The sequence below is a fragment of the Wyeomyia smithii genome, chromosome 3 (assembly GCF_029784165.1).
Source record: "Wyeomyia smithii strain HCP4-BCI-WySm-NY-G18 chromosome 3, ASM2978416v1, whole genome shotgun sequence".
NCBI lineage: Eukaryota > Metazoa > Arthropoda > Insecta > Diptera > Culicidae > Wyeomyia > Wyeomyia smithii.
Window position 1 is genome coordinate 58497098 of NC_073696.1, and position 12282 is coordinate 58509379.

Sequence of the window (12282 nt, forward strand, 5' to 3'; positions counted from 1 at the left end):
GTAATTTTTTTACATATTTTAATACCTACTTGTTATTGTATTATGTGATTTATTTATTATTCCACATTATATTTACACATGAGTAATTCTCGCTGAAACTAGGCCACTAGGTGCACAAGGTCTTTCGAATTTGATATAAATGCACATATTAGTTAGGAATAGAGAAAAAATGATTATGCCATTTTTGTTTGATTGAATTTTTTGACCCCTCGGCCACTAAGGGGTAGAATTGTTTTTAGAAAAATGGAAATTTCAACAATTCTTGATATTTTATTTGAGCTATCTTAAATTTAGTGACCGAGGGGTCTACAAATTCGATCAAACAAAAATGGCGTTATCATTTTTTCTCTATTTCCAAAAACTATGTGCATTTATATCAAATTTGAAAAACCTTGTACATCTAGTGGCCTAGTTTCAGCGAGAATCGCTCATATGAGCATATCTATTTGATCTTATTGAATCATGGCAATATCACTTATCAAAGTGAATCCTGATCATAAACCACTAACATAAACTCTCTTCCGTGGTCTTTGTAGGAATACAGGGGTATACTCGGTCTCAATAAAAAGCAAAGACAAAGAGAGCGACACTATACTGATGCCTTTTATCTCTTTCCACTCTAACAGCCCCAAGAATAAGCAATTCATGAGAGCTCACATACAGCTACAGCTTACACAAGGCAACGTCTTGTGTTGCATATGACAGCTCATTCTTGCGCATGTATTTTGTTCGCTCGGACATGACAGCCTAGTTTGCTCATATTGAGGATGTTCAGTTGGCTTGACTTGCACTCTTGACAGCCTGCTGATCAGCTGCGGCCTATCATCGACTCGCACTTTTTCGTTTCTCCTTTTTCATAGGCCGGTGGCATATTGAATACAAATCAAACCGTTTCATATGTGTTTCCATTAGTGACATTATTCCCCTTGCTTTACTTACTTACTTTTCAGGCGACAGACCGATTATCGATCCAATGCCGAATCCAGATTACCCCGCTATGTCCCTCGGTCTTGGGCTGCTATCCTCCATTATTCCCATTACGTAAGGGGACATTATTCCCCACGTGAGAAAAAACGTGCTTCGCCGTTATTGCTCTATAAAAGATCGGGTCATTGAATGATTTTTTTTCTTCACATATCATTTATTTGACACGGCACAAATACAATTTAATGTTCTTAATCCTAAAAAAAAGGTAATTGAATGATACACAGTGAGAAAGAATGACCACACCCAGTTGTTTATTCAGTTAATTCACTGTGGATCTTGAGTAGCTCGAGCCCATTACGGAGTAGCAACCATTGATATGTACAGTACGGTGTCCCAAAAAAAAATCGATGTTGAAAAAGTCAAGGTGCTCAGCCCTAAATTGAAAGTTAATGTTATTTATAGCATTTTTATAGAACATTTCGACTTTCTAAAAAATCGTTTTCAGGTTGCCCAAACGTGACTTATGAAAAAATGACTTTTTTAAGCTACAAACTCACTCTTTTGCACTTTTTTCAATTCTGTTCGATTCCTAAATTTTTCCATATATTTTTTTATTTTTGTGGGGTTGTTTTTGAATATTTCGCATGGTTCAATTCAGCATTGCATTCAGTTTTTTGACTCCCAGAGCCCATTAAACATCACAAAAAATATATTTTTTCTAATAATTTTCAGATAAAACCTTTCAAAACACAAATAAAACAAATTTTTGATCAAGAACTCAAATTTTCATTGCAAAGCGGGATTAACGACGAAAATTTACATGAAATAAGATACTTGATATCTTATCGGGGAACTGAGATATTGGCATTTTTCTATGTGATGGAAAACTATGCATTTTAACAAATTTGTGAGATAAAAAATAACAATGTTCAGAAAACAAATGCAATTTTAGATGGCTGATAACTTAGTAGAAGGTTTAAAAATTCGGAAAAATCTACGAAAAAAGTTAGAACGTAAATTGTGATTTTTAGTGCCTTCTAATAGAAAACTCTTTGTTGCTCGTAATATGTAAGAGATAGAAACATGATGTCTTCGGTAAAGTTTCTTGTTTTAAGATAACCTAAAACTTTGTCGAAGACAGCTTGTGTCTATCTTATTCTGATTAAAAAGTAAATTTTCTATCTCACTCATTGGTAGATCGATCACCCATCTTTCTACATTGAAAGATGCATTTTTGAATATGCTGAAACTTTTCCGAACATAACTTATGGCTATAATTAACATTTGAATCACTATTTAGGAAATTATTCGCACAAACGGCAAAAAAAAGAGAAAATGCATAGTTTTCCATCACATGTAAAAACGCCAATATATCAGCCCCCCGATAAGATATCAAGGATCTTTTTTCATGAAAATTTTCGTCTTGAATCCCGCTTTGCAATAAAAATTTCAGTTCTTGATCAAAAATTTTTTTTATATGTGTTTTGAAGGGTTTTATCTGAAAATTTTAAGAAAAATTCACTTTTATGTGATGTTTAATGGGCTCTGTAAGTCGAATAATTTAATGTGATGCTGAACCAAACCGTGCAAAATATTCTAAAACAATCCCACAAAAATAAAAAAATATATGGAAAAACTTAGGAATCGAACAAATTCGAAAAAAGTGCATAAGAGTGGTTTTGTAGCTTGAAAAAGTCATTTTTTCATAAATCACGTTTGAGCAACCTGAAAACGATTTTTAAGAAAGCCGAAATGTTCTACAAAAATGCTATAAATAACATTATCTCTCAATTTAGGGCTGAGCACCTTGACTTTTTCAACATCGTTTTTTTTTTTTTGGGACAGCCTGATGTACAGTCTAAGCTAAGCTAAGCTTTTTTAAACTGAATCATGAACTCATTATGCGTTCTAAAATCTAAACACTACGTTGATAATTGCTTGAACTTGAAGAGATAAAAAATAACATAGTTAAAATTTTCCAAATAAAAATAAATCAAAATCGAAAGCAAAATTATTATCTACAACTTTGCCTAAGACATCATACCAATCAAACAAACCACATAGGAGTGCGTAGAACAAAAACCTGGCCAAAATTATTCCAATGAGTTTTTAGATAGCAAATGTGTCCTACAGTGCTTTTATCTCGATTTAGCTTTATATTTATACATAAAAACTTGTTATCAACAAGATTTCATTAATTTAGATCACCTAACAGTGATATATGAACTTTTCTGTGCAAAAATCCTGAAATTTAAAAGAAAAGCTTCAATAAGTATAGCAAGAGCTTGTTCTGTTCTAGGACAGGACGTGACAAGAGAAACCAAAAATAACCCAAAGTCTGTCAATGTGAAAGCCTTCTCCTATTAATTAGCGGATTGATAAAATTTTCTATAGGTCGGAACTATCGATAATTTTCGTTTACAATGTTTCTGCTTACCAAGAGGATTAGCAGCGTTTAACAATTTTTCGAAACTTTTTCATACACCGGACTGTGTAATATCTGTAAAAATCAACATTCTAGATATACAGTTACAGTATGATGAACAATTGCTGATTTATTTCATGAGAAGCATTTCATGGTCACGTCCTGTTCTAGCTTCTAGTGAATACTTTTTTGTCAACTGGTCAAACAGGTGCACTACAAAAGCTCAAACCGGAAAAAATGAAATATTATAGCTATTCAACCATTCCTGTGAATTTTGGTGTCCCGAATAGGGTATTTCTGGAGAAATCTCGGAAAATTATCACACAATCTAGAAAAACAAGTAAAATTCTAACAATCGATGTATGAAAACGGCATTAAAATCATCAACATAAAAGAGCTAGTAAATCGGAAAGTCCCAACTTCACATTGACCGCAATTACCAATGGGTGAGGATGGGGCAGATTTTTTTCTTGGTACTTATTCAGGAACACATAACCTTTCGAATGGTGGGTGCCTTTTTGCTGGGACCTGCTGGGAACCCAAACAAAAATCCTTTTTTGTGAAAATTTCGGTAATCAAAAGAAACTGAAAAACACGTGTATGACAACGCCTTGTTTTGATGTAATTTTTTCAACCGTTACAACACATAACCGGCATAAATTTACTTAAAATACCTTAATTGTTACCGTCCATATTGAATTTACACATAAGAGTCATTCTAAAGTTACAATAACACCAGTGGAAGTTTATATTTTCCGGAGAACAATTTGTGACTTAAGCAATACCAATGTTATGATAGCTATAGACGTTTGTAAACAACTCAGATAAAGATAAGATGGCCGTAATACAATGTATTAAGTTGCAGAGAATGCAAAAAGGAACAACAGCTCGATGTACACTGAAAATTTTTTTACGTATTTTGGCCAGGTTTTTTAGTGGAATACTCCTATGTGCGTTCTAGATTTGGATTTTTTTTCCGATTTCTCCATGATCAAACTAATATCAATCCTTAGCTAACCTTTTGTAGTTTCCATTGGAAAAGATTCAAATATTTCAAATAATTTCTAATTATTACTATTTTTTTAAATGTTTTTTTTTATGTTTGGTTTCGACGTCACTTCAATCAAACAAAAAATAGTATACATCTAAAAATATTTGTAAACTCCTGTGTAAAGTTCTATAAATTTAAAATATTTAATGAATTATAATTTCTGTAAAATTGAGCATTACTTTGAATGAACTTTCTCATCTGAATTATCCCAACATTGAGACGTTTCTAGAGCGTTCTAAGTTTATTAGTTTTTTGTACTTTTTCATTTGTCAGAGCCATTTTCAATGACTCTTAAGGAAAATTGAGACCTTTGGGAGGATTAAGCTAATTTAAGTTTAATTTAAGTATTCATTCTGTATTCTGGCTTTGATAAACGGTTCGTAGCTTTGCAAGCGTAATTTGCGATCACATATCTGATTTGAACATTTCATAAACGATATTACACGGCTATTGCCTCTAGGCACGAGACTATTATACGCCGATGATACTAAAATCTATAAGCTCATTTCAAACTCATGACGACTGCACTTTTCGCTGTTTGGTGCCGTCTTATATGTCGAAAGTATCCCTAAGAGTTCCGTAATCAGCTTTAACCGAAAAAAAACATCCACTGGTTTATGATTACCGCATTGCTGGAATGAACTTAACGCGCTGCGACGTTATTACTGATCTTGGTGTTATACTCGACACTAAACTTACTTTTAGGCAATATTATACCTCGATCATCAATAAAGCCAACCGACAACTTGGCCTAGTTATGAGAATTGGTAAGGAATTTGATGATCCTGGCACCATGAAAACCCTCTATTGTTTACTGGTGCGCTCCATTTTGGAGTCTGCCTGTGCCGTGTGTGACCCATATTACGAGTTTTGGGCCCAACGCATTGCACGTGTACAGAAGCTTTTCGTCCGAAGGATTTGCCGCATCCTGCCTTAGAGAAACCCTGACATGCTTTCGCCCTATGAGGATCTCTGTGCACTGGTTGGTATAGCGCCATTAGAACGGCAACGGATGGACATCATTGTTAAAACTGCACATAAAATCCTAACTGGCATTTATGATTGCCCCAACATCCTGTCGTTACTTCAACTGCACTGCCCCTCACGCCCTCAGCGACATTAGCGACTCCTGCAGCTACCTCCGCAACGTACTAATTATGGCCTGCATGAACCCACCCGTCATCTCGCAGAGGAGTACAATTTTAATGGAAAAAAATTTAATTTTTAGCTCTTAACTAATGTTTGTTTGTTCGACTATTGCTTGTTTGTATGAAATCATTGTATAGAAAAGTATTGTCATATGTTTGTAATCTTCTTGTTATCAAGATGCTGGGATTTTATGCCGATTTGAAAGCCGCTACTGCTTTTTCGAGGCGGCTTTTTACAGCCACCAATTCACTAAGACCCTGTACCGGATGAATTTTAGGGAATAAATAAATAAATAAAAAAATTATAATTTGAACATTTTTGGCCATCAGAGGGGTTTACCAGCTGAGGTAAAATCATTTCCGTGAACTACCTTTTTCCACCTGAATGATCGTTTTTCCGCATGTTCTGATGTTTAGAGTTGAACGTGAATGAATTGCTTGAATTGCTTCAAGCTTTATGAAAGATAACATTTTTTAACTTTTAGTCTGGTTTTAGAAACTAGTTATTTTATTCTACCAGTTTGGCCTCGGGAAACGTTCACTAGTGTTTCTGAGCCTCAGTGTGGTTTGAAATAACATTCTCATCCGTGCGCTTCTAAGTGTTCAAAGCGTTATGTTATTTCATTATTTCAGGATTCCATCTACCTCTTCGTAATTTTTGCGAATTGAATTTTCACATTGACATTTTTTGGCCTTTCTAAGTGTTACAAGTAACCTAAATTCAATCGTCTTTTTTAATTTTAAAACGATTCCCAACGACTATTAGCTATTTCGACCATGTAGATAAGAATTATTTTCCCAGTTAGTATTTTGGTTGTTCGATTGTCCGTTTACATCTTTGAAGGTTTAAAGGGTGTCCCACACCAAAATGCATCACGGAAAAAACCCTATAGCAAAATTACCCAGTTTACCAATCCTTCTCAAACATTCAAACAATCAAATATAACCAATTAGTAAGTTTCTGGCATATTTTTGTTACATCCAACTTCAATGCCATAACCGCACGCTCCAACTTAAGGACATAATTTGATTTAATTTGGGTGTACAGTACAGTTTCCAGGCCCATGACTTTCCTAACGTATTTTACCGTGCGTCACGATTTGGAGCTTTCTTCACTTAGTACGTATGCAGTCCCTCTTGGTCGGTGGCTCTCTGAACGAAAGATTTGGGCAGATTCAACTTTTTGGCCACATCCCTTACCGAAGCTCTGGGATCCCGCGTAAACGCTTTCATAACACGCTTGTGATCCTGATCAATAATAGAACATCCATTCTGACCGCATTTCTCCTTCCGTTGGATGCTCAGAGTTTCTTAGTACCGTTAATTCTCACGACCCACCGTTGATTGCACGATTCCGAGTTGTGTTGCGATGTCCCGATGAGAGCGTTAACGGTTTTCCTAGTGCTTGCGCAAAATCAATTTGTGATGTAGATTTTCGAGTAACGGCATTTTTTACAGTTTTTGAAAAACTAACTGCAATAAAAATACAGTACAAACAATACACTTCAAACTACTTCTGCCGAAATTTTCAAGACAAAACATTCAAGAGGTAGTTTTCTACAGCGTTTCTCCGTGATGCAATTTGGTGTGGGATACCCTTTATCATATTTTATGCCTATAATAAAATTATTGAGAGTTTATCAAAATAAGTATCTGCTCTTCAACGACTCCCTGAAAACTGTGATTTGAAACATTCAGAATGCTTTTTTTAGTGAATTTAGGAACAGACTTCCATTAGTCGACATTACTTCCAATATGTTGTTTAAAGCTTAAACTTCCTATTTCCCCTCATAAGCGCGTACATCGGACGCCCGCTGTAAATGCAAATGGGATTTCATGTTGTACATGCACTTCCCAGCTATCACTTCCTGGCCGTTGCAATTGAGCGGCAAAGTCGGGAGAATGTTTTCCTTTGCTCGTGTCAACCGAGAAGCGTGTATAAAAAAAAAAACAAGCTCAATGAATAACGCCGGAGGGATCGAACAGGTTTCCTCGATGTATGAAAAGCGACGGCTGTTGTGTTAAATCTATACATTTAATAAGGTGAAACCTCATTGAATCAAAAAATGGCTGACTTCGAGTCACCACTTCGAATTTTCGAAAGCACAAGACTCGGAAATAGTTAATGCGTTCCCTGTGAAATGCTATTTTATGTTTGCTGTGGGGAAGCAAACATAAAATAGAATTTTCATAGGGAACGCAATGAGTATTTCCGAGTCTTGTGCTTTTGAAAATTCGAAGTGGTGACTCGAAGTCGGCCATTTTTGGATTCAATGGGGTTTCACCTTAAAGTAACTGCATGTACGGTACAAAAAAGATTGAGCGAAACATACACTGACACTCAGGTGGCAGAATATTCGCAATTCATTCATCAGAGAGAAACTTTGGACAGCCTAGCAATGTATTGTAGCCTGTATTAATTATAAAGTCAACGTGTTATTCATATACTTCCTTGCACCCCTAAACAATGGGTTGCATAATTGTGAGTGCAGAATATGTTTTAGTATGTCAAAAAAATAAACAATTATCTACCTTATGCTTTGAAATCTTACACCAGAAGTTGAAACACATTTAACATAATAGATGATGATAAAGAAGTATAGATAGGCGCTTATTTTATTTAAGATTTACGTGATGCAATCAGATAGAAATGCGACCATTTCAATGATGCGACACAACGAATGACCACCCGCTGAGAGTCTGAGATTCGAATGCAACCACTTCACTTGATATATTGTTATAGCACAGAATATTCCAGAAATTTTATGAATTCAGAAAATCACTAACATTTTAAAAATAATTCTGATCTGAGGTTCGGTGAAGTGTTCGCTCGAAATAGAATGTTTGTGTTAGCGCAAAACCAAAACACATCACTGCACATAGTTTTGCTCCTGGCTTCCAACATCCAAAATTTTCCTCTTCATGCTTCGAAGGAACCGATTTGCATCAATACAAGTACCAGAGCAAAACTCTGAGTACTACTAACGCCGAACTGCATCATCGATTCGCAGTAATAAAGTACTTTTTTGTTCTATCCCGCTCTGCCGATTAGTACTTTTCATAATACCGAAACCCTGCACACCTGTTTTGAATCAGAAAACGAAACGCAGCCACCGGACGGCGTACCCTACCCACACCCGCGCATCGAACCTTTCAACGCCCTTCGTCCTTGCCTGAAGCCTTGCCTCTCTGATAGTTCCGCTTGTTTTAACCTGAGTAGCCTGATTATTATTCACCCAAAAAAATCCCCACCCAACGAACCGACCAAATTGAACCCTTTTGCTAACGACGTTGCGCAGCACCTGCCCAGATCGCGGAAGCATTAAAATGAAAACAGAGGAAAAGTTAAGCTTGTATTTTCCGCCCGAAATGTCGGGAAAACTTTCCGACTGCTGCACCCAGGATCGTTCGGGCTTTATGCAATAGAATGCAGGCCTTCGTGCGATGTTGGATGCTTTCTGCACTGAAAGGATATCCTACGGTAGCGAAAGTTCACAACTAGGGATTGCAGGGATGATCGCAAAGATCACATTAATTTATTCCGTTTTTGTTTATGCCCCGGATTGTTGTTAAAATGCCAGCAGTATAAAAAGAAGCACACAGCACGATTTCTGATAAGCGAAGCAATAATTTAAACATCCCTCACCGTCGAGGAATCAGCGAAAAGAAAAACCAGTGTGGCCATTGTGTAGGGATGCAAATAGCAATAATTTCACACCGGAAAAGAGTGGGAGAAGAACTGAACAACAGCAAAAAAAAGAGCGAAGTCCGAAGAAATAAAATTTCCACTTAATTTCATAAATGGCATTCGAGAAGCGGCACACGCGGAAAACTTTCGCTAGTAATAACTAATTACCAAGGCTGCGGTGATATGAATAGAAGCAAAAGCGATGCTTCAATAGTTTGATTTGATTCGACCGTGGTAATAATTTCGTTGTATTATCATTGATAACCTACAATATGCCGGAAAATACTCTCTCAGCTGGTCTTGAGGTACGATGCTGGCTCAACAAGCCAGCTGTCGTAGGTTCGAGTCTCGACTCGGAAGAGACTGTGTTAGTTTCAGTAGGATCGTAGCGCTAGCCCTGCAATTTATTGTCCTGTACACTAAACAGTTGGCTGCGAAGTCTGTGTATAACAAAACAGAAGGTCAACTCTCCAATCGGAATGTAAGCATCAAGGCCACGATTTTTTTCAAAAAATATGGGAATCTGCCAAAAAAAAAACATTGGCCTATAATAAAAATTCCACATATGTTCTGGTACAAGAGTCATTGTTGCTATAATTTAAATAAAATTGGGAACATTTTTTTCGTAATCTCTTCTTTTTTTTTGTTTAGGTTCTCCACACATCTGGTAAATCTCTCAAGAATTTCTGGTAAAATAGGATTTTTTTCTTTGTATTTTTTTTTCTCTCTCTCTCTTTAGTACTTTTAGGTATTTTAGGATATTTTGAAAACATTTATCATAAACATTGTTGTATCTCTGAGGCAGTTTCAGCTATGCTGTGAAGGTTCGTTCATGTATGGAACCACATTTAGCTAAATTTGGAATAAATTTTTGCTCTGCCCTTCTAGGCTGAATTTTAATTATTTTATTTCGGTTTCTTCAACTCATTAGAATAACGTAATCAATTTAAGCCAAATTTAAGAGTATTTTCTTTATTTTCTTGGATTCTAGGAGTGTTCCTAAACAGTTGAGGTCAATTTGAAATATCTTTATCAGTTTTTGACGTAGAACTACGTCGTAAAATGAAACTCTAAAACCGGAAAAAGTGGCAAATATATCCTATTTAAAATGATAATAAAGCGGTTAGTTTTCGATGGATTTCCTTCGTTCTAGCAGCAATCGATTGGAAAATCTTCTTAGAATTCTCCTTAATGCAAAAAAAATGTAATTTTGTAATTCGAACTATTGTACTATTGAAAATTGTCTACATGCAAAATTCGACCTCTGGCTGGTCCTTTTATGATTGCTTTCCCAAGCACGGTTGACAGAATTATAGATCTAGTAATTCGGAATGTTCTATTTGGCTTAAATAAGAGCCTGTTTCAGCCGGAACTGCTTATATTAGTTCTAGACAGCGGCTACAACACAACAATCCTTACTTAAGAGCAGCAGCAGTGGTATTAGGAGCGATATTGGCGGGGCCAGCTGGTGCATCAGCACTTCCTTCAGTAAAATGCTGTCTTTGTGCGGTAGCGTGCAGCATCAATAGTAGGTACATCAGCCAGCACTTCCTCTAATGAAAAGTTGCTGTATTTTGACAACACACGAACGTTTCGGGATGCTAGTATTCAAAATATATTGGTCGTAAAATTTTTAGTGTTTCGTTTTGCGTTAGAATTAGAAGCAAAATGTTATTTTATCTGCATGCACTCTGATTTTTCGAACTTGTTTGCGTTGTATAGTGTTTGTTCCATTCCTGTTCAGTGATGTATGTGCAAACTGAAATTCGGTAACACTGCAACTTCTATTTTGCACAAAATTTTAAACATATTCAATACAAGATAATGTAACAAACAATCTTATGTAGTCCTACGTTGACCTTTCAAGAGTAGTTGCTGTTCCGTGATGAATCTCAGTTAGTGAAGTTGTACAAGAATCACAAATAGATGGCTATTTGGGATTAATTTACCATCTTCGATGTACAACAATTCAGTTGCTTCCGCTTTGTAAAGATCGATGACGGCGTCGGCCACGTTCTTATGTCCTTATAGATTTTATGCATAGAACCGGAAATTATAACTGCCTGGAGAGGTATTCAACTGTTTGACTTTTTTTTTTTTTTAATTCAGCGTGAGAGGGTCAAGTAGGAGGATGGTAGGAAGCCTTATAATAAATCCATGCGTAGAAATCCATCTGACACCAAATAATAAGAACTCATGACCAATCGCTTGTCAAAGCGGACTCTGTAACCTTTAGGCTATCTTCATTACCTGTCACCCCGGCTACTCAACCTGGTGAGCAATGTCTCTCTCTTTCTCTCGAACACCTCCTCAAAGGTTATCAAAAGTTCTTAGGGTCGGCTGATAGGGCGAAAATAGCAGTTGAATTTTACATGCATTATATATTTACTGCAAAGGAGGGTGGGAGTGTAACCTGACTATCCTATACCACGTGGCTCATTTAATTGAATTTTAATACATGCATTTTATCTGAGGTCTAATCACATGCTAATTACTTACAATATCTTGGCCGAACTCTGCTACCGAGGCTGGTTTCTCTGTAGCTCGACAACCTATGCTGTCACGTCGACGATACCGTTGTCTACTGGCTGTTTCCGTAATCTCAATCTCCCAGGCCGCAATCATTGGGGAATTCAGTAAACCTTCGCCGTCCCACGGCCCGTTTGCTCGTCTCGCTTATCGGTTCGGATCCAAAGGGCTTCGCTGACTGTAGTACTGTCATAGGTGTTGATGGTAAAGATGGCGTAGCTTGTTGGTCGATCGCTCGGAGGACTTCCACCTGGCCAGCACTGTGACGAAGTGATATTCCAAATTCTGGGTCCTGATTTGAACACAGAAGGCCCGATTGATCGCTTATAATTGCTATGTTCTCAACCTTCTACCTAAGGTTATACGGAGCTAGATAGACTTACCTTATTCACTATCCTCATTTGGTCTTTGAGGTTCACGTGTTCAAACACTAGCCTTTTCTAGGCTCTTCTGGTTTTTAATTTTCCAACTGAACTGAACTGATTTTATCAAGCGATCTATTTACAATGGCTGA

The 12282-nt window shown here is 36.7% G+C and overlaps 1 protein-coding gene across 1 annotated transcript in view; it reads right to left on the bottom strand.

Moving 5' to 3' along the window:
- LOC129728291 (ATP-dependent RNA helicase DDX42-like) overlaps nucleotides 1-11864 on the bottom strand; it is a 32169-nt gene extending 20305 nt beyond the window's left edge. The window contains exon 1 of the mRNA XM_055686725.1: nucleotides 11739-11864. Coding sequence (XP_055542700.1) covers nucleotides 11739-11864 — 126 coding nt within the window. The remainder of the gene's footprint in view (nucleotides 1-11738) is intronic.
- Between the last annotated feature and the right edge of the window lie 418 nt (nucleotides 11865-12282).